The sequence below is a fragment of the Dryobates pubescens genome, chromosome 29, assembly GCF_014839835.1.
Source record: "Dryobates pubescens isolate bDryPub1 chromosome 29, bDryPub1.pri, whole genome shotgun sequence".
NCBI classification, from domain to species: Eukaryota; Metazoa; Chordata; class Aves; order Piciformes; family Picidae; genus Dryobates; species Dryobates pubescens.
Window position 1 is genome coordinate 10163125 of NC_071640.1, and position 22891 is coordinate 10186015.

The 22891-nt window shown below is 48.6% G+C and overlaps 1 protein-coding gene across 1 annotated transcript; it reads left to right on the top strand.

Moving 5' to 3' along the window:
* The first annotated feature begins 80 nt into the window (after positions 1 to 80).
* On the top strand, positions 81 to 22684 carry LOC104306140 (tumor necrosis factor ligand superfamily member 8). Its single transcript, XM_009907085.2, has 5 exons — positions 81 to 214; positions 1707 to 1947; positions 14081 to 14126; positions 21510 to 21581; positions 22287 to 22684. Exons 1-5 carry the CDS (start codon positions 81 to 83, stop codon positions 22682 to 22684), a joined length of 891 nt encoding a protein of 296 aa, XP_009905387.2.
* Positions 22685 to 22891: the final 207 nt, after the last annotated feature.

The window sequence follows — 22891 nt, forward strand, 5'->3', positions numbered from 1 at the left end:
ACATCTAACCAGGACAACTTCAGGAATACCCAAGCTCAAGCAAGGAGTCATCTCACAGAACAGAGGCTGAGTTAGGAAGGATGGCCTTGCAGCTCACACACCATGCTCTCAGAGCAAAAGCCTCAGTTTCTGCTTACAAAATCTGCCTAGCCTGGAGCAGCAAGTGCTTTGGGAAAGTCACACCATCCGGCCAGCGGCACAAGAAGATGGGCAGGTACTGAAGCCCAGAGAGCACTCAACCATAAAAGTGGGTATAAAAGATTAACCACAGGGAGAGGTCTTTTCTTCTCCCTAGTAACAAGTCATAGGATGAGAGGAAATGGCCTCATGTTGTGCCAGAGGAGGTATGGATTAGGTAGAGGAAGAAACTTCTTCACTGGAAGAGTTCTCAAATAGTGGAAAACAGGCTCCTGAGGGAGGCAGTTGAATCCCTGTCCCTTGGGGTATCAAAAAGATGCAGAGTTGTGGTGCTGAGGGACATGGGTTAGCCCCAGACTTGGTAGAGTTAGGGAATGTTTGGGCTCAATGATCTTCAAGGTCTTTTCCAACCAAAAGGATTCTGTAATTCTGTGATTTCTGCTGAAGCAGGAATGTTTTGGGTCTTAAAAAATCTCGTTTGAGTGCTGTGAGAAGCCTCAGGGCTGGGTGGTAGTCCCAGGTTAGGACAGAGAAGCCTGTGGGCAGGATATTAAAGAGCATTAATTCACCAGCTGCAAATAAGCCAGGGCAGGAAGGTTAAGAGACAACCCCTGTGGGCACTTCCTACCATGGTGCTTTCAGCTGCTCTGGTGTGACCTCTTTCTCTCTCTACCTCTGCTTAGAGCTTGCATCCTGTATCAAAGATGACTTCCTGATGCATCTTTATGAAATACTTCAATGAAAATCTCACCCAACATTTCCAAACCCATACAGGCAAGACCAACGATCACCCAGCTCAAAGCCTGGGCCACCTCTGAACAGAGAGCTCTGGAGATCCAAGCTCTGGGATGCTATTGGGAGTAAGAAGAGAGGGCCTACAAGAAAGCTGTGAGTGACTTCTTAGGGAGTCAGGTAGTGATAGGACTGGGGAGAATGGGAGAAAAATAGGAATGGGTAGATTGAGATTGGATGTTAAGAAGAAATTCTTCCCCATGAGGGTGGTGAGAGACTGGAACAGGTTGCCCAGGATGGTGGTGGAAGCCTCATCCCTGGAGGTTTTAAAGGCCAGGCTGGATGTGGCTGTGAACAACCTGCTGTAGTGTGAGGTGTCCCTGACCATGGCAGGGGAGTTGGAACTGGCTGATCCTTGAGGCCCCTTCCAACCCTAACAATTCAACGATTCTGTGATTCTATGACTCTGTGCATCAGGAAGGCAGAGCTGTGGGGTGGCTTACTGTGCCGAGCTGTAGCTGCACCGAGTATAAAATGAAACAGAATTTGCATAGCTCTCCATTTCACAGAAAGCCACTGTGAGGGGAGGAGGACTCATCTGGGTAACCACTCACCTTCTGACATCAGAAACCTCGGGTGCAGCGCAGGACTACCGTGGCGAGATCCCTGAGCAAGAGCACGAAGCTCCTTCCCCTCCTCACAGCTGCGCCCTGCCTCACGCCCCCAGGTCCCTCGCCCTTTGTACTACAGGCGATGAAGGGTTTTTTTCCAGATCACATGAGCCAGGATGAAGGGGGAAAATCCTGCCAGGAGCAGATATGGGCTGCAACTTGAAGCTGCTCGAGGAGAGCTACAGGGCAGTACCCTGAGAGCTATATAAGAGTGTGCTCAGCGCAAGAGCAAAGAGCTTTTCAGGTGAAGGACTCCCATGAATCAGCCATGGATGTGAGTGAAGACAACGTTTCGAGGAGGCTTGGGGCCACTAACAAAACTTGTTTGTATTTCATCATCACCACTCTTGCTGCATTACTCGTCTTTGCATTAGCCACCATCATGGTCTTAGTCATTCAGAAGACGGTAAGCAATTTCTTACTTTATTCATTGGCCTTTTTACTCCTCTTCATTTCTTTTTTCTCCTCTTCATTTCTTTTTTCTCCTCTTCATTTCTTTTTTCTCCTCTTCATTTCTTTTTTCTCCTCTTCATTTCTTTTTTCTCCTCTTCATTTCTTTTTTCTCCTCTTCATTTCTTACTTTTTCTCTTAATTTCTCTTTTTCTTCTCTTCATTTCTCTTTTTCTTCTATTCATTTCTCTTTTTCTTCTCTTCATTTCTCTTTTTCTTCTCTTCATTTCTCTTTTTCTTCTCTTCATTTCTCTTTTTCTTCTCATTTCCTTTTTCTTCTCTTCATTTCCTTTTTCTTCTCTTCATTTCTTTTTTTCTTTCCTCTTTATTTCTTTTTCCCCCTTTTCATTTCCTTTTTCTTCTCTTCATTTCTTTTTTCTTTCCTCTTCATTTTTCTCCTCTTCATTTCTTTTTTCTCCTCTTCATTTCTTTTTTTCTCTCCATTTCTTTTTTCTCCTCTTAATTTCTTTTTTTCTCTCCATTTCTTTTTTTCTCTCCATTTCTTTTTTCTCTCCATTTATTTTTTCTCTTAATTTCTTTTTTTCTCTTAATTTCTTTTCCCCCCTCTTTATTTTTTTTCTCCTCTTCATTTCTTTCTTCTCCTCTTCATTTCTTTCTTCTCCTCTTCATTTCTTTCTTCTCCTCTTCATTTCTTTTTTCTCCTCTTCAGTTCTTTTTTTCTTCTCTCAATTTCTTTTTTCTTCTTTGTTTCTTTTTTCCTCTTCATTTCTTTTTTCCTCTTCGTTTCTTTTTGCCCTCTTCATTTCTTTTTTGCCCTCTTCGTTTCTTTTCCCTGCTCTTAATTTCTTTTTTCCCCTCCTAATTTCTTTTTCTTCCTCTTAATTTCCTTTTCTTTCTCATTTCTTTCTTCTCCTCTTCATTTCTTTTTTCTTTTCTTTTTTTTTTTTTTTAGCCTACTGCTCTTTAAAAATCTTTCTGTAGCCAGCAAAACACCTGCTGTCCCCTGCTTTAAATGCACACACGTGAATTAGGGCAAAGGAAGGTGGAAGAAAGGAAAAGAACTTCCAAACCCCCAAAAGAAGCTCTCTCTCTCCATGAGCAGCACTACTTCCCAGCATGCCATTTCAACTTGGTAAATGCAAGTGAAAAGCTCATAATTCAAGATGCAAACCACCCTCTGTCCTGCCTTGGTAGGAGGCGAGGTGGGGAGAAGATAGATCAGTGCCTCAGTGTCTGCTCCCTGGTTTTACCTGTGTCTCCTCTCGCTTCTTTGGAGAGCATCCACTGCCTGAGATGCTCTGCTCTGGTAGTGTCTGCAGTTATTCCTCTGAAATGCTGCTGCATTTCAGTAACATCCTTAAGATGAGACATCTCTGTGTGACACTGTGGTGGTGTCTGCTGGGAAGCAGTGTGATGCGCTGGAGCAGAGCTCTCTTGAAGTAGTCCCAGAGTGGTTGATGGGGTCAAAGGAGTTTGGTGCTGCTCTCTCTTTCGTCAGCCTTGCTCTTGGGGGTGACTTTTGTTGCAAAAATAGAACTATAGCAAGGATGGCTGAGGATGTAAGTGAAGCAGGGTCTCACATGAACAACTGTTCCCTCTCCTAGAGATGTTTTATCCTTAAATAGGGCTGCTCTGACATGGATCTGGGGTTGGTGGGGAGTCAGTGACACAGCTACAGCTGGGGCACAGCTGCAGGTGGCTGTGCATATAAAAAGTGCTCTTCCAAACCTGCCAGGAACACTGCCATGAACTTTGCCAGGGGGAAAATGCCAGGGCAGAAGTTTTACAGGCTTTGAAATCTTGCAAAATTTGAAGTACCTCCACTGCTATTTATAGAATGAAACCACCAGCGTGGGGCTGCTGGAGGAAGTAGGCCATGAAAAACAAAATATGGTCCTTTCAGCTCAATATTTTCTCATACTAAATTTACCCTGTTGACTGTGTGTGCCTGTGCATGCACATTACCTAGAAATTAAACCAAGAAGGCCTGAGTGATGCTTCTTTAAGTTGTACCAGAGAGGAGCTATTTACCTGAAACCAGTGTTCTTCCAAACAAAATGAAGCAGTTGGGGCACAGTTAGAATGAGGCATGGGGATTTTCAGGTGATAAATAGTGGGACATTAAGGGGGATCTTTAAAGCAACAGCCTGGGTAATTACAGAATTGCCACAGCTTTCCTGTATAATGAGGCTTTCATTTGTACTTCTTATGAAAGCAAGCATTAAATGACCTCTCCATCAGGATAAACCCAGTTCCACTCGCTGCCAGATGAACAATATTACTGAAAGAGTCAAGATTTTCATTTAAAAGAGTAATGACATTATTGCAGCTGCTTTGGAAATGAGCTTGGCTGGAGGAGAAAGTAGGAAGCTGAAGTGTGTGAGAAACACAAATAAAATCCAGCAGCAATTTTAGGCTGTGAGAGGAATTTGGCAGCACAAGTATGACTTGTGTTCTTGCTCCCAGGGAGCTGAGAGACCCCGAGTTCAGAAGCAGCACAGTTGTTTTCCATCTGTGACTGGTGGTGTTTCTGTGAGATGTGCTCCTCAAGGAACTTCAGGGATTGCTCCAAAACCCCATTAGCTCATGGCCACACTGTTAGCATCAGGTCAAACACACATTCCTTTGGTAAATAGAGTTGTGATTGAGATCAGCATCTTGGACTGACTTCAGCAGCTGCAGGGCAGGGTGGACGTACAGCCCTGTGGCCATTGAGCCCTGTTGCTGTAGGGATTTGAGCATCTCTTCCAACCTGGTTTATTCTATTCTATCCTATCCTATCCTATCCTATCCTATCCTATCCTATCCTATCCTATCACAGTATCACTAAGGTTGGAAGAGACCTCAAAGATCATCAAGTCCAACCTGTCACCACAGAGCTCATGATTAAACCATGGCTATCCTATCCTATCCTATCCTATCCTATCCTATCCTATCCTATCCTATCCTATCCTATCCTATCCTATCATTGGTTAGCTTAGTTATTACCTTTGTAACCTCTGAAGGAAGGACCAACATCTTGTGTCATCAGCTTCCTGGGAATATCCAGTTCTCTCTCCAGATGTTGTCAAATGGGTTATGTGAGTGGTTCTTGGCCACAGGAGCAATGGTGGCAACTTCATGCCCATCTTATGGTGAGCTGAGACAGAAACCTTCATGTTCCTCTATCTAAAGCAGTGTTAAAGAATTCTAGAGACAGTTCAGGCCTTGTGATCCATGGCTTGGCTATCACCATAAGAGGAGGCTTCTTACAGGTTGGACTTGATGATCTTTGAGGTCTCTTCCAACCTTGGTGATTCTGTGATTCTGGCAGAACACACAGTGCCCCAGATCCATGGAAGCTGGCTGCTTGTCTTCCTTAAGATGAATTTACACTTGCCTAGTATAAGATGAAGGAAAACACACTGGAAAGGCTGTGCAGAAACATGTCATGCCCAATACCCCAAGTCCAGGTACTCTGAAGAAGGGAGATCCAATATGAAAGGCTAAAAAGAAGAAAGCAACTATGATTCCAAAGCTGCTTCTCTGAATCTGAGAGCACCTCAAAGATACATTATCTGCCCTTCCACATCTTCCAAGAAATACTCCAAGAAATTCCCTTTATGCCTTGTTTTCAGGAAGGGCAGCAGAGCACAGTAGCATCAGAATTGAAAAGTGTCAATATTTTGGACCTAAATCACTTTTCTGGGAGGGGAACTAACTACTTGAGATGCAGAAGCCAGTTCAGTGCTTTCAGCTTTCACCTGCACAAACCCTTGGCTTCAGGCCATTCACTTGTGTTGATTTTTCACTGGTGACTTTATTTTTCTCTGGAGTCAGACTAGCTGCTTGCATGGTGGTCAACAGCCCTCATTTTTCTTCTTAACACTGTTGCAAGAGTGCTAAAACCTTCACTTTCTGCCTGCTGCATTGACTGCTGCTGGATATATCTATGTATATATGTCTGGGTAGGTATTTATGTACATAGAGAGAGGTAGCTTCAGTGACACAATATGGGACAGAAAGGACTAGAAGAATGTACTTGTAAGACACACAGACCCTAGGGACTTAGTAGTAGTAGTAGTATCAGTCAGGGTTGGAAGGGACCACAAGGATCACCTAGCTCCAACCCCCCTGCCATGGGCAGGGACACCCCACACTAGATCAGCCTGGCCAGAGCCTCATCCAGCCTGGGCTTAAACACCTCCAGGGATGGGGCCTCAACCACATCCCTGGACAACCCATTCCAGGGCTTCACCACTCTCATGACTTCTGTGTTGGCACTGCAAGGCACACTCTATCCAACACCTAGGCCACCTACCTCTGTGAACAAATTCTGGGCAAATGTCCAAAATCCCTAATCTGGGACAACCTGTCCCTGCTCTGGGTTTTGTTGGCTTCACATTTTTAACCTCCAGGCTCGGTGGGAAAACCTTTTTCAGCATGGCAAATGGCATGAATCGTAGAATTATAGAATCACCTAGTTGGAAAAGACCTTAAGATCATGGAGTCCAACCTAACACCTCCCTGTACACACAACTGTGAGACCATCAGATCTCGCCATGAGGTGGCAACCACAGCTGAAGCAGATCTTGCTTGGAAACACCTGTAGGGTGCTCATAGAATCATAGAAACAATAAGGTTGGAAAAGACCTCAAAGATCATCAAGTCCAACCTGTCACCCAACACCTCATGACTACCAAACCATGGCACCAAGTGCCACATCCAATCCCCTCTTGAACACCTCCAGGGATGGTGACTCCACCACCTCCCTGGGCAGCACATTCCAATGGCCAATCTCTGGGAAGAACTTTCTCCTCATCTCCAGCCTAAACCTCCCCTGGTGCAGCTTGAGACTGTGTCCTCTTGTTCTGGTGCTGCTTGCCTGGGAGAAGAGACCAACCCCCTCCTGGCTACAACCTCCCTTCAGGGAGTTGTAGAGAGCAAGAAGGTCTTCCCTGAGCCTCCTCTTCCCCAAGCTTCCCAAGGCTTTCCCTGCTTCCCAAGGGAACAGGGTTTTTCCAGGAGACAAATTGCTACCTATGCAGCTTTATTTTATTTTTCCTTGCCATGAAATTTTACACCAAACATGATCCTAAACAGGAGGAACACATCAAAACACTCTCTCTTTGGAACACAGAATAGTTATTATAGTCTTGACTGCATGAGGGAGATCAATAGCTTTGTATAAGAGTGAAGTCCACGATCACTCTGCAGATGTACATTAGAGAATGTGTGCATTTAATTGTCTGTATGAAATCTTTCTCAGATTCATAGAGTGGTTTAGGTTGAGAGGAGCCTTAAAGATCATCCAGTTCCAACCCCTTTGCCGTGGACAGGGACGTGGCACTTGGTGCCATGGTTTAGTCATGAGGTCTGTGGTGACAGGTTGGACTCGATGATCTTTGAGGTCTCTTCCAACCTTAGTGACACTGTGATACCTTCCTCTAGACCAGGCTGCTCAAGGCTTCATCTAACCTGGTCTTGAACAACCTCCCCGGGCAGCCTGTTCCAGTGTCTTACCACCCTCACTGTAAAGCATTTCTTCCTAATTTCCAGTCTAAATCTCCTCTCTTCCAGCTTCAATCCACTTCTTCTCATCCTCTCACTCCAAGCCCTTGTCAAAAGTCCCTCCCCACCTCTCCTGTAGTCCCCTTCAGGTACTGGAAGGCTGCTCCAAGGTCTCCCTGGAGGCTTTTCATCTCCAGGCTGAAGAGCCCCAACTCTCCCAGCCTGTCCCCGTAGGAGAGGTTCTTCAGGCCTTTTTTGTGGCCTCCTCTGGATCCTGTCCAACAGCTCCATGTCCTTCTTATGCTGCAGGCACCAGAACTGGACACAATACTGCAGGTGGGGGTCTCATGAGAGCAGAGCAGAGGGGCAGAATCTCCTCCTCTGTATAAATCCTTCCAGGAGTCAGTGCAGATATTTGGTTGTGCTGCTCTAGCCTTCAAGAAATCGCTCCTGCAGCACCCAGCACCCTCCTGCAGTGTTCGATGACTTTTGTCAGCTTCACAATAACCCTGCCCTGGGCTGTCCCAACCGGGGCCTCTTGGCCCCCTCTGGTGGAGAACCCTGGCAAAAAAAAAAAATCTAAAAGAAAAGAAACAAAGAAACCAAGCCACTGACAATTGCATCTCAAAGCAGATTTCCCACTTGGTCAGCCATAGAATTGAATTGGTTGTATCGAGTCCAAACATTAAACCAACACTGCCAGGTCACCACTGAACCAGGTCCCTCAGCACCACATCTATGCAGCTTTTAATTCCTCCATGGATGAGGACTCCATCACTGCCCTGGGCAGCCTGTGCCAGGGATTGACAAAGCTTTTGGGGAAGAAATTGTCCCTCACATCCAACCTAAACCTCCTGTGTTGCAATCTGAAGGTGTCAGGGAGTGATAGGACTAGGGGGAATGGAGCAAAACTAGAAATGGGGAGATTGAGATTGGATGTTAGGAAGAAGTTGTTCCCCATGAGGGTGATGAGAGCCTGGCACAGGTTGCCCAGGGAGGTGGTGGAAGCCTCATCCCGGGAGGTGTTTGCAGCCAGGCTGGATGTGGCTGTGAGCAACCTGCTGTAGTGTGAGGTGTCCCTGGCCATGGCAGGGGGGTTGGAACTGGCTGAGCCTTGAGGTCCCTTGCAATCCTAACAATTCTATGATTCTGTGATTTCCTCTTGTCCCATCGTCCAGTTCTGGGCCCCTCAATTTAGGAAGGATATTGAGACACTTGAAGGTGTCCAGAGAAGGGCAAGAAGGATGAGGAAAGGCCTTGAGCACAGCCCTGTGAGGAGAGGCTGAGGGAGCTGGGGTTGTTTAGCCTGGAGAAGAGGAGGCTCAGGGGTGACCTCATTGCCCTCTACAACTACCTGAAAGGTGGTTGTAGCCAGGAAGGGGTTGGTCTCTTCTCCCAGGCAACCAGCACCAGAACAAGAGGACACAGTCTCAAGCTGTGCCAGGGGAGGTTTAGACTCGAGGTGAGGAGAAAGTTCTTCACCGAGCGAGTCGTTCGTCATTGGGATGTGCTGCCCAGGGAGGTGGTGGAGTCCCCATCCCTGGAAGTGTTCAAGAGGGGATTGGATGTGGCACTTGGTGCCATGGTCTAGTAATGAGGTCTGTGGTGACAGGTTGGACTTGATGATCCTCGAGGTCTCTTCCAACCTTGGTGATACTGTGATACCTTGAGAGAAGAGATCCACTCCCACCTGGCTCCAACCTCCTAGACCAGGCTGCTCAAATAGGTTAAAAACATAGACAACTCCAACCAACAAAACTCTCAAACATTAAATTACCTTAATCTTTATTTCTCTTCATCTACATGAAGGCAGCTCTGGGTAGGTTACTCTGATCTAATTTGTTGTGTAGCAAACAAATCCAGCCATGCAGCTCTCTTATGGTTTCCAAGCTTTTGAAGCTTAGGCTGTTCTGCTGAGGTGGTGAACATCATCTACAGGAGGCTTTCATTTGTAAATCTGCTGCCAGTATCCAAGGTTGGTGTTCCAGTGTCGGGCACTGGAGGGCAAGTGACCTGACTGTCTGTAAGAGGGACGTGGGACTGCTGGAGCAGGTCCAGAGGAGGGCACAAAGGTGATCAGAGGGCTGGAGAACCTCCCCTGTGGGGACAGGCTGCAAGAGTTGGGGCTGTTCAGCCTGGAGAAGAGAAAGCATCAGGGAGGCTTTGGGGTTGGACTTGATGATCTTTGGAGGTCCCTTCCAACCCCTAACATCCTAATATCCTTTCAGGGAGTTGTAGAGAGCCAGAAGGTCTCTCCATAGCTTCCTTTTCTCCAAACTAAACACCCCCAGCTCCCTCAGCTGCTCCTCACCAGCCCTCTTCTCCAGACCCTTCACCAGTTTCATTGCCCTTCTCTGGACTCCAGCACCTCAATGTCCTTCTTGTAGTGAGTGGCCCCAAACTGATTCCAGTACTTGAGGAGTGGCCTCACCAGATGAACACCACAAGAAAACCACTGGGGCATTTTAGAAGAACACTGCACTGTTCTGTCTCTGGCCATCAGCATCCTGTGCAGTGACAGTCACCTGCTGTCTAGAGCTGTCACTTTAATAGGATTTGTCAGCAGTAGGCAAAATGAATGCCACATGGAGCTCGCTTTCCTGTGATGCTCAGTATCAGATCAGCTGTGGGATGATGCTCCTCTTTCACATGTGGTTTCTACTTTTGTCTCTTGGCAAGTCATGGCCACCTCCCTGAGGTGCCAGTGCCTTCCTCTCCCTGCCCTCAGCCAGGGATGGGTGATGCTGGTTTGGGTCTCAGCAGAAATGCAGGAGAGCTTTGAGACTTATTTTCAAATGGCAAAATGCCCTTAGAGGACCAGTGCCAGGAGCTCATCCCCACAGAGCTGTTGTGTGAGCCTTAGACTTAGTTGGGCTGACCCAGGCCAGTTTCTGGAGGGCTGTGGCCTTGGAGATGTGGACTTTGGGAAGCCTTGGACTTCCTAGAGGCTCACACACACTTCAGGGACCTCTCATTAACTTAATGTTCACGTTTCTGAGACAGGACATTAGAAGGTCCCTCCAGCAGCACCAGACTGTCACAGCTTAGGAAAAATTCTTGTAAAGTGATTAAAGAAGAAAGAAATTACTTTCACTGGAACCTGATGATCATTTTCTCTAATGAAGCAAAGTCAGATTATTCTGCTTGCTGAGTAAAGACTGAAATCCTTCAGCAGCAGCTCCCAGATGACTCCAGGCAGGGTGAAATTCATTCTCAGGAATTCTTCCTGAGCTGGTGCTGTAGAGTTTAATCTCTTTGGGCTCCTGCTGTGTGCCTCTTTGCCTTCCCAGTCCTGGCATTACACACAATGCTGCTGCTGTTAGGAAAGAAAGAAGCAAAGCCAGTCATGTTTCAGAGCAAGCTCTGAGGTTCTATTTGAATATCTACTCAATTGTCACTAAACCAAACTGCATTTAGTATTTGCTGGCTTCAGGCACTGGGACACTTCCCAGGTGAGAATACAATGGATGTTAGTACTTTTTGATTCTGTTTCTGCTGCTTTTACTACAGAGCAAGCTGTGGTAAGGACTCATCAGCCTTGTCTTGCTTGCCATCTCCAAGGGAAGGGCTGCCAGGTGATCATCTCACTGATGATAACATCTCACTCACTTTACTACACTTCCCTATGGGCAGAAGTAGCTCTGCTGCCTGATTTCATTCAGCATGGACATAGATTATAAACTCACACAATGGTTTGGGTTGTAAGGAACCTTAAAGATCATTCAGCTCCAATCCCCTTGCCATGGGCAGGGACACCTCACACTAGTCCACATTGCTCAAGGCCTCATCCAACCTGGCCTTGAGCATCCACAACCTCCCTGGGCAACCTGTTCCAGTGTCTCCCCACCCTCACTGGAAAGAATTTCTTCCTAATCTCCAGTCTAAATCTCCCCTCTTCCAGCTTCAATCCATTGCCTCTTGTCCTGTTTCTACAAGCCCCTTGGAAGATTGACTACATCAAAAGTCCCTCCCTAGCTTTCTTGTAGGGCTCCTTCAGGTACTGGCAAGCTGCTCCAAGGTGTCCCTAGAGCTGCCTTTTCTCCAGGCTGAACAGCCCCAGCTCTCACAGCTTGCCCCCACAGGGGATCTAGCTGGGCACAGAGCATCACCTCTCCCCCAAGCAGAAATGCCTTCTCTTCTCTGCAGAGAGCAGAAATGCTGAGAGATTGCACTAGAAATTTATGCTTCCTGTGCCCTGAGTGCATGAGATGGGCAGCCCAGGGCAAGGGTCCCAGGCCTCTGGCAGATACTCCTTGGGAGTGTATTCAGCTGAGACTGTTCTCAGACCCACGTTTGATGATTCAAGTGAATAGGATGCATAAGAGTTTGGGAAGGAGAATATTGTGTAGAAACCCAAAAAACCCTTGGAAATGTCTGGTTTTTCAAGCTACACCTCTAGGTGTTTGTTCAGCTCCTAACCCAGCAGCCTTCCTGTGCAGCTCAGGAAGAGATGTAGAAAGAGGAAGAGCTCAGGAAGAGCCGTGGAAAGATCTAGAGAAATATTGCCTCAACAGACAGCTTCTCTCCTCCCTCATATAGGTGTGAGGAGATGGAATGAACAAATCAGATGTTACAGACACCCAAATCATGGCACCTGTGCCATCCCTGCCTGCACGACACAGCATTTTGGCAGTCGACCGAAGGATAACATTGTCTTGCTGGGGTCAGATGGAGACACACGCTTCAGCCGTGGTTGAGAATGTGGTCAAACTAGGCCAGAGTCTAATTAAAAGTCTTCTTAAACGTTCTTCCATCTGAACACCTGAAGGAGAAACTTCTCTGCTGTGAGGGTGCTGAGCATGGAGCAGGGTGCCCGGAAAGCTAGTGGAGTCTCCTTCTCTGGAGAGATTCCAAATCTGCCTGGCCATTGTGATCCTGGGCAGGCTGCTGGGGGTGACCCTGCAGGGGGTGTTGAGCTAGATGACCTCCAGAGGTCCTTTCCAACCCCTCCTATTCTGTGTATGATTTAAGGCTAGAACACTCAGTGCCACAAGCAGACTCATGACTTCTCTCGCTGTCCAGCCACCCTCCTTCTCCCCACACCATATCCTATTTACACCCTGACTAAAGTGGTTCTATTTTAAGACCACTGTGGATTAAATTGTGTCCCATGACATGCATGGTATGTCTCATTAACCTCGGGAGATATTAGATGTTCTGCTAAAGCTGCTGCCAGCTTCCCAATGCTGTTCTCTTTCTGTTCAGTGACTGGAGCAGGGTCCCTAGGGAAGTGGTCACAGCACCAAGCCTGTCAGAGTTCAAGGAGCATCTGGGTGATGCTCTTAGTTGTGTAGTTTAGTTTGAGGTAGTCCTATGAGGAGCAGGCAGTTGGACTCAACTATCTTTATGGTCCCTTCCAGCTCCAGATATTCCATGAATCTGCACTAAACTAGGCCTGGTTAGCCTGCAGGATCAGCCCAGGCAATTGGTGCTCACATAAGAGGAGCTGGTTCAGGCTAGCCTGAGCAAAAGCCACCCCCTGAGAGTGAAATCACTGTTGGACCGCCTGGTGTGCGTGAGCGAAGGGGTGTGACACAGAGTTTGAAGCGCTGAGACGCTCCAAGGATCTTTCCTCTGTTGGAAAGTCTTTGCTCCTCAAGGGCATTGTTGGACATTTATGAGCTGTCAGTGACTTCACTTGGGTGAAAATATTATGCAAGCAAGCACAGGCTTCCGGGTTGTGAGCCTGGATGGCCCAGAGGTGTGATGAAACAGAAGCAAGACCACAGAGGACGCCTACCCTGTGGCACACCTGGAGCTTGCTTCCTGAGAAGTTCTTAGCCCATGCTGACTGAGGGGAGTTTCCTGTGCCATTTTGATCCTTGAGTCTACATCCCAGCAAGCAGGAGGAGAGGTGAAGCTGGACAACACTCTCACTCTCAGACCTGTGTTGAGTCCCTACAGTTTACATTTTCATCCAACCACTGGTTTCCAAAGGTGTCCAGTCCCATTCTGTCCTACTGACTCCAAGCTCAGAGTCAGGATTTCAGGGTTTGTGCTTCCAAAACACCTCTAACATAGCCTGTACACATTCCTTAGTACACAGAAAGAATTGCTGCTTGTGTCAGCAATGGAGCTGTGCTGTCTTAGAATCACAGAATGGTTTAGGTTGGAAGAGACCTTAGAGATCATCTACTCCAACCTCCCTGCCACGAGCAGAGGTACTTCTTAATCAGACTTGGCCATGAACACCTCCAGGGAGGGAGCATTCACAACATCTCTGGGCAACCTATTCCAGAGTCTCACCACCCTCACAGTGAAGAATTTCTGCCTAAGCTCCAGTCTAACCCTGCTCTCCCTCAGCTTCAAACCATTCCCCCTTGTCCTGTCATTAGATACCATTATGAAAAGTCCCTCTCCAGCCTTCCTGTAGAGCAGTGATGAGGGATGGCTGAGGATGATGTATGAATGAATGCAGAGAGCTTGCTGGAGATGTTTGCTCCACAATAATCCCTCACTGACCTGTGAGGCTCTACAGAAACCATACACTCTGTAGTGCCTGGTGTTGGCTTGCAGTGCATTAGGCTCTGTGGCCTTCAGGATGTGCCACAGAAAACTTTACGATCTACTTCTAAAGAGAGGTTGTAGTGCAAGATGAGCACCCTCCCAGAATAACCTTCCCTTCTCTCTTCTTTCAGGCAGCTGATCCAGCTGCAGAGGGCATTGCAAAACCAATCAGGAAAGGTAAGACACCTTAAATCCTCACTTCAACATGGTTTAATGGCCACAGTGCTCTTAGGTTGGAGACTGGACTAAGATCATTTTGTCCAGCCCCCCCTGCAGTCAGCAGGGACACCTCCAACTAGATCAGATTGCTCAGGGCCCTTCCACGTCCTATCATTCTGTGATTCTCTCATTCTGTTTGGAAAGTCACATCACAGCCTCACCCCAGTGCACCCCAAAAGGTGCACAAAAAGGAGGTTTGCAACCATAACAGGCTGCAAAGCGTCAGCCTACTAAACAAGTGTCTCCTGTGATGATGGAGAGTTCCCAGCATCTTCAAGGTGGTTCAGCCCCAGAGCAGAACATCTGCTCTTGTGAACCACTGTAACCTCAGAGAAGTCACCAGAACTGTGCTGATCTCTGGCTGAGTTTTCCCACCCCTTAGAAAGAGGTGATGCAGGCTGCCTGTGTGGAGTCCAGTGCTGAGCAGAGGAGGGGGCACAGAGACAGTGTCTCTAGGTCAGGATTTTCCAGAGCAATGCAAAACCAATTCTGACATTTCCAGGGCAGGGAGAAAAGCTCTCAATAGATCAGGCAACCCGTGCCAGCTGTTTTGTCTCCTCATCAATAGCTGACAGGTGGCAGGCAGCAGGGCTGTGCTCTCCGGGGACATTCAAGGTGCTGCTTCCTTAGCCAGATTCTGCCTTTGGGTCAGTATCAGTTACAGGCACCCTCTTGTTCCTAATGTTACTGCTAAATCTGTGATGATGCCATTTGTGAAAGACAAATGAGGGAGTGGTAGGGAAACCCCTACAGGGCAGGAGGAGCTGCCAAAAGCTGTTTGCAATGGGAGAAAGTGCTGTGCCAGCCTACCCCTCAATGCCTGTGGGTGCCTTTGGCAGGGTAACAGAGCACTAAAGGGTGAGCAAATCACAGTGGCCTTTTATTTTTCACTTCAAATGCATGAAGCAGGGCTCACTGATTAATACATCCCAGGGGGTGACTGACTGAGGCCCCCTCAGCAGGAAGCTCTGTTGTATGCTGCCTGGCATCCTATGCTGGCTTCTGAGCAGCAAGTAGTGACCATTGCCAGGTCCCATCCTGCAGCTGCTGGGCTGCAAGGAACAGAAGTGTAAGAAGCATCACAGGATGGGGACTGTAGGGAGGATGAAGTTGCTCTGGATTTAAATTTGCCTCTGTGTCTACCTCTCAGGCAGGCTGGATGTTGATAGTGTAATTTGGATGTTTTTTTACCCACCTACTTTAAACCAGGACCTCAAAGTTTTACACTGTAAGCACAGAATCATAGAACCATGGAAATGTTAAGGCTGGAAGAGACATTTGAGCTCATTAAGCCCAACCACTCACCTAGAGCTCACAATCCCACCCCTGCTGCTAAGCTACTACCCCTAAATCAGGTCCCTGAACACCACACCCAAGCATCTTTGAAATCCCTCCAGGGATGGTGACTCCACCACCTCCCTGAGCAGCCTGTTCCAATGCTTGAGAACCCTTTCTGTGTAGAAGATTTTCCTGCTGTCCAACCCAAACCTTCCCTGGCACAACCTGAGGCAAGCAAGCAAAATGAAGTTGCCAGCTGGATGCTCAGCCTTGCTCCAGCCCTCTGTTGATACCTACTTGTGTAAAACATCTCAGAGCTGCTGGGGAGGGATGCAGGGCTGTGCTGGTGGGGACAGCTTGGGTTCATGCAGCCAGAGAGTGTCGTGGTGCAAAGGGACAGTGGTCCAGACACAGCTGCTTCTCTGAAAGAGTTTTGTAGCATTAAAGCAGGAAACCCAGGATGATTCCATTTAGATTTCCAAAGAGATTATGTCCTGCTATTAGCTAACCACCAGTGGGCACTAAAGCAGATTTATAGGAGGTTCCTGACTCAGTTGTCAGTCCTCAGTGGATGGGTCTGCAGGAATCCACAAGCAGTGGCTGAGAAAGATGCAAGGCCAACTGATCAAATGTTTGTGTGAAAAAATGGCACCAGCCTCCTCAAATCCTCTGTCAGTGGAGTCCCTGAGGGACAGAAGGAAAGAGTTAAAAGCATCATGAATGAAATGTTTGTGAAGTGTTCTCTCTGTGGAAATACTTCTTTGTGGAGGCTCATCCTCACTTCATGAAGATCAAGTTGTATATTAACATGGGCCACAGAGGTGTTGTTAGGTTCATTTTCTAGAGGGGAAAATGAAGTTACAGAGAAATTCATGGGCCTGCTAAAGTCTAGAGAGGCTCAACCCTCATAATCATTTCCCAGAGAGGAGGGAGATGCCCCATCCCTGGAACCATTCCAGGTCAGGTTGTGTGGGGCTCTGAGCAGCCTGCTCTAGTTGCAGATGTCCCTGCCCCGGAGCTGGACACAGTACTCCAGGTGAGGTCTCAGGAGAGCAGAGCAGAGCAGCAGAATCACTTCCTGGTCAAGCTCCTTTTTGACGCAGCCCGTAAGCAGCATACGGCAAAGCCCCGTGAGCCCCTGTCTGCTCTAGGATGGTCAGGGCAGATGAGTTGTTTCTTTGCAAAAGTTTGGCAAGCCTGGGCTAGCAAATGCTGGAAAAAAAGTACATAAGCACCCCCCTAGGCAAGCATCCGGGGGAAACTGCAGCTTGGCAGATTCCAGTTAGTCATAAACGGGGGCTGCTTGCTAATGTAATTAATAGCGAGATGATCCACGTTGATAGAAGATGCTGAATGTTTGATCCTCATCTCTCCAGTGCTTAAAACACAAGCTACAGATGAATAGCTGATGGAACTGTCTGACCTACGGCATATTGATGAGCTAGAGAGGCTAGAGAGTTCAGTGGTGTTGGCTTTGAACTCTGCCAAGTCTGGCAGCAGGCAAGGGGGCAGAGGTGATGAGTTCAGAAAAGGTTCTTCCTAATCTGGAGGACAGAAACAAAGTTGGTAATTGGGTTCAGTCCTCCTTCTATGCCTGGAACCAGGGCATCCTTGGGCTCTCCAGGACCAAAAGTGCGTGTGATAGGCACAGCCATGAGGAGAGCCCAGGAGAGCACATCCCCCAGCTGGCACTTGTCACAGCACCACTTGGCTGGGCCAGGCAGCAGCTCCAGCTGGCAGCTGTGCGCAGGACACTTAAGTGGCAGGAGAGAGTTAAAAGACAGCTACAGGGACTTCAGATGACAGCTGCTGAGAAATAAAATGAGGCAAGTTCTGGCAGCTGTAGCATGCTGACAGAGATGTATGAAAACACCTCATCTCGTTTCATAAGCACTTAACTCGGTGGGGGGGCCTGGGGAGCTGGAAGCTGTTTATTGTCTGCCTGTACGACTCGAGCTCATTAAATAAACGCAGGTTTTTAATCTGCTGTTATGCCTGTCCCTACTCAGCCTCCAGCTAGTGGTAATGCCACACACCCTGCCCAGGGATCTCACTGGGACAGGTGAGCAGTACTGGATCAAGCTTCAGAAACTCCATTTGGAGGTCTGGGCATTTAAGGGCTTCTGCAGAAAGCCCGTTTGCTGTCTGGGCAGCACCACTTTGCACTCCGGCATGCCGCTCTCTGCTCTTGGTTTCACTGCTCTTTGTCCATGGTCCTGTTGCATCCATCTCAGGGGTGGGGAAACTGAGGCAGCCAGCAATGAGGAGAGTTCCCCAGGCAGAGTCACAACTCCTTGGACCTTTCTGGCAACAGTCCACATGTCCACACATCCAACTGCCCTTGGGTTCCTCCTGGCTGGACAGGGTCCTGCTGTGTTTTGAGGAGACTGGAAAGAGTCTGCATGGCAGGAGAAAATCATGGGAGCATTGGGGAGGCTGCAGCTCCTCTAAGCCCCATCTCACAGTGGGGAAAAGCTGCACTAAGCTCCTGGAAACAGTCTGCCTCTTTCCTTGAGGGCTGCACCCTCTGGATGCTCATCCTTTTGTAGAAGGGGACGAGGAAGACAAAAGTGAATTATCTCCCAGCAGCTTCTTTAGGACAAAATAGCCTTAATATCTCCCTACCAAGCCTCCTTCCTTACCAGCAGGCTTCCTTGAAGCAGTCTGATCTATAGAGCCTAGGCACCACAGGAGACAGTGAAACCAGCCCAAATGTGGCTTTGCTTTCCTTCCTCCTCACTCTTTTTGAGCTCCTATAATCCTATTGACTGCGGTGGGATTACTCCTGCTTTACGCCGTTCCCAGGGCAAAGCCAATTTGGTGCCGTGCTTGAACATATCCATCGATCAGTCCTGGAAGCAGTAATTTCAGCCTCTCCTGGCTTGCTAACAGAAGCTTTAACTTGAGAAATGGCCTCAGTGGAGTGAGAACTGGAAGGGTGGTTTTCTTTCTATAACCTTCTCAGAAACCCATCTGATGTCACCGAAGAGACGGTTCAAAAGCACACACAGACTTGCTGACGTCAACAAATGCAAGGACATGAGGAAGAAATTCTTTCCAGTGAGGGTGGGGAGACCCTGGAACAGGTTGCCCAGGGAGCTTGTGGATGTCCCCTGCCTGGAGGTGTTCAAGGGCAGGCTGGATGAGGCCTTGAGCAACCTGGGCTGGTGGAAGATGTCCTAGACCATGGCAGGGGGGTTGGAACTAGAGGTTCTTTAAGGTCCCTTCCAAGTGAAACCATTCTATGATGCTATGATTTAAGTGCAGCTTTGGAGCCTGGAGAAGAGAAGGATCAGGGGTGACCTCATTGCCCTCTACAACTACCTGAAAGGTGGTTGTAGCCAGGAAGGGGTTGGTCTCTTCTCCCAGGCAACCAGCTCCAGAACAAGGGGACACAGTCTCAAGCTGCACCAGGGGAGGTTTAGACTCGAGGTGAGGAGAAAGTTCTTCACTGAGCGAGTCATTCATCATTGGAATGTGCTGCTCAGGGAGGTGGTGGAGTCACCGTCCCTGGAGGTGTTCAAGAGGGGATTGGATGTGGCACTTGGTGCCGTGGTCTAGTCGTGAGGTCTACTGAGACAGGTTGGACTTGATGATCCTTGGGATCCCTTCCAACCTCAGTTATACTGTGATACTGTGAAATGCAAAGTGCAGCTAGAGCAGTGAGAGGGAGATCTTGAGAGAAGCCAGGAGTACCCTGAGACAGCTTATGAGTGATGGGGCTCCTGGCAGCAGCAGACTGGTGCTGTGCAGGCACAGTGCTTTGCTAGCTTAGCAGATGTTGCAGGGCTGCAGCTTCCAAGATCTGCTCAAGCAGAAGGGGATTTTCTGCTTTCTAGGGTAAACCTTTCAAATGCCAGCAAGTTTCTGTTAAAACAGAATCACAGAATCGTAGAATTGCTTCCGTTGGAAAACCCCTCCAAGATCACCGAGTCCAACCGCCAGCCCAACACCGCCATGGCCAGCACTGCTTAGGCCTCACCTTGAGTACTGCGTCCAGTTCTGGGCCCCTCAATTTAAGAAGGACATTGAGACTCTTGAACACATCCAGAGAAGGGCAATGAAGCTGGGGAAAGGCCTCGAGCACAGCCCTATGAGGAGAGGCTGACGGAGCTGGGGTTGCTTAGCCTGGAGAAGAGGAGGCTCAGGGGAGACCTTCTTGCTCTCTACAACTACCTGAAGGGAGGTTGCAGCCAGGTGGGAGTTGGTCTCGACTTCCAGGCAACAAGCACCAGAACAAGAGGACACAGTCTCAAGCTGTGCCACGGGAAGTTGAGGCTGGAAGTGAGGAGAAAGTTCTTCCCAGAGAGAGTTGTTATCCATTGGAATGTGCTGCCCAGGGAGGTGGTGGAGTCCCCATCCCTGGAAGTGTTCAAGAGGGGATTGGATGTGGCACTTGGTGCTATGGTATGGTAGTCATGAAGTGTTGGGTGACAGGTCGGAATTGATGATCTTAGAGGTCTTTTCCAACCTTATTGATTGATTCTATGATTCTAAATCATGGCCCAAAATGCCATGTCTACACAACTCTTGAATATCTCCAGGGATGGTGACTCCACCGCCTCCCTGAGCAGCCTCCTGGTCCTTCAGAGACCCTTGTAGGGTTTCCTGTGAGAAACATCCCTGCCACGGCTACAGTGGGGCCATATAGGAAGAAGGAAAGACACTGAACTTCTCTGGTTTAGCCACTGGGATAGACAGCAGTATCCCTCTGCCTGTGGGATGCACAGGACAGCACCCGCTCTGCTCCAAGCCACTGCAAAGCAAAGGAGGGAGAATCAGTGCCCTGCACTGAGTGCCCAGTCAGGAGAGGAAGAAACGTGTATGCAGAGCAGGTGGTAAGGGGAAACTCAGCTGGAAAGGAGTTGGAAGTGGTGGGATACAGGGTCAGGGATGCAGGAGTGGGGATGCTGGGAGGTGGTGCTGGAATGCTGGACCTGGGATGCCATCCCAGAATGCAGATACAGGATGCAGTGTTGGGATGCCCTGCTGGGATGCAGAGCCTAGGATGCCTTCCTGGGGAGCAGTGTGGGAAGCAGGGCCTGGGAGACTGTCCAGGGATGTGGTGCTGGCATGCAGAAGATAGGACACTGCATTGTGGTGCTGGGATGAAGGCTGCAGATGTGTGCTGGGATGCAAAGCTATGGCAGTCCTGCAGTCCTGTGACATGGAGCTGCAACAGCCCTGCAGTGCTGGGATGTGGTGTGGGATGTGGTGCTGGGATGCGGTATGTAATATGATGCTGGGATGCAGGGCCAGGATGTGGAGTTTTGGCAGCCTGCATTTTGGCGATGTGATGTGGGATGTAGTGCGGGATGCCGTGCCGGGATGCAATGCCGGGATGCAGTGCCGGGACGCGGCCGCTGGAGGGAGCCAGCCCCGCCGGACGGGCTGCAGCGGGGCAGCCCCGGCGCATCCCCAGGCCGGCGCTCTGGGATCCGGGGACATTCCCGTGACAAGCGAAGCCTTCTGCACGCAGCCGAGGTGCTGGCAGTGTGCGTGACCCCTTCCTGCCGTCATTGCAGGACCAGAGCTGTCCCGGCTCCACTAGCATGCAGATTTGATTCTGAACAACCAGCAGCCCCACGTGAAGTCAGCCAAATTCCAACCACGAGAGAGCTGAGGGGCATTTCAGGGGCACCCAAAGAGCCATCCCAGAAGTATGCTCCAGTTAAATGTTTAAAAGCTTCTTTTTGTCACTGCACCTTTCAAATAATTCGGTTCCATTATTCTTACCTGCACACATGATTCTGTTTGTAAGAAGGAGAGCAAGAAGTAGAATATTTTGGACTGATAGCTGCAATCTAGCAGAGCTTTAGACCACTGTAAATGTACCAATCAAGTTACACTGCTGTAAATGTGCAGATCAGAGATGATCAGCCAAGGAGTAAGAACCAGCTCTCCTACAGGCTCTTTTAGCTGCTGCTACCTGTTGCTTTGGAGATGCTGCTGTGGAGGTCATCCATAGCACAGTTGCAGCATGTAGGTGCGGTGTGAGGTGCTGGCATCATTTTAAGGGACAAAACCATCAGGAGTGGTGACTTAATCTGTTGTTTCTTTCAGGGAACACCTCTGAAGACTATCTAAGCATCCTCCAGAATGTTGCCACCAAGGAAGCTGCTGCATACATGAGAGGTGAGTGGGGGGCCCACTGGTGAGGCGCAGTTGGCCAAAGAGCAGGCTGCTCATGTGACTCGAACTGGCAAATAGCTTTTTGACCACATGGGTATTCTATAAGGGAAAAAAATCCTAGGATTTCCAGAGATTGACAGCTTCACAGATTGCACTGGGTTGGAAGGGAGCCTCAAAGGTCATCTTGTGCAACCCTGCAGGGACAACTCTGACTAGAGCAGGCTGCCCGGGGCCACAGATCAAGTCTGATCTTGAATGTCTCCAGGGACAGGGTCTCAACCACATCCCTGGGCAACCTGTTCCCAGATCTGAGAGTGTTTGATAAGCCCTCTGTCTGATCACATGGATTGTGGGGCTTAACTTGATAAGAAAGAATAAATAAAGATGCCTTCTGCAAACACACAAAGATGCATCTCCATTATTTCCCCTGAAGTGTACAAAAGGCTATTTTCACTGCATCTCCCTGTCCTGGCTGTGTAAGTCCATGGCACTTCTAAATACCCCATGTCCCTGCGGCAATTCCCAGTCATGTGGCCAAGGCCTTGTCCTTGGAGCTTCCTGCAGCAAAAAAGGTGAACAAGTCGCTCCCAAAAGCCCTGAACAAATCTCTCCATTTCCCAAGAAACAAAGTGCTGTGAGTCACATAAGGCTGAGCTCACATCGCTGGAGTCTGTGGCTCATTCTCAATTTGTTTGCTTTCCTTTCTAGTGTCCAGGCCTGTAAACGGTTCAAAGGTGAGCTTGGTTGAGAAGGGTGTTTGTGAAGGCATCCACTGCAAGAGAGAAGAGCTGGTGATCAGGAAACAAGGCCTCTACTTGATCTACTGCCACTTGAACTTTCGTTTTCCTGACTGTTCCACCAGCCCCACTGACCTCAAGATGGAATTCCTGGTGAATGACAAAGTCAGCAGGCAGACGTTGTCCACATGGTGTGCGTCAGAATCCTGCCGAGAAAAGACTTTTAAGACCTTATTCCAGCTCCACTTGACACACCTGAATGTGAAGGACCGAGTATCAGTAACACTGAACCACCCTAAATTCTTGAATGAAATCTCTCTTCCCAATGAAAACGTCCTCGGGGTCCTGAGGTACAGCGACGAAATGTGAGCAGCTCTCTGGCTTCCCGCTGCTGCCCAGACTCGCCTTGCTCCGAGCACCAGGAGCCTGCTTTTTGCTAGGCAACACCTTGTTTGAAATTCCCTCTCTTGCATCGTCACCTGGGTAAACAAGGAACTTTGCAGGTGTTCCAGAACAAAAAAACAAACCCAAACTTTAAACACTGCAAGGTCCACACCTGGATTCCTCTGGTTTGAC

Bases quoted from the DNA above. Each gene is read 5' to 3' on its own strand.
- LOC104306140 (XM_009907085.2), top strand. From the start codon at position 81: ATGGCCTTGCAGCTCACACACCATGCTCTCAGAGCAAAAGCCTCAGTT. The intron at 14,127-21,509 runs GTAAGACACCTT...TGTTTCTTTCAG, and splicing joins TGCAAAACCAATCAGGAAAG to GGAACACCTCTGAAGACTAT. The intron at 21,582-22,286 runs GTGAGTGGGGGG...TTTCCTTTCTAG, and splicing joins AGCTGCTGCATACATGAGAG to TGTCCAGGCCTGTAAACGGT.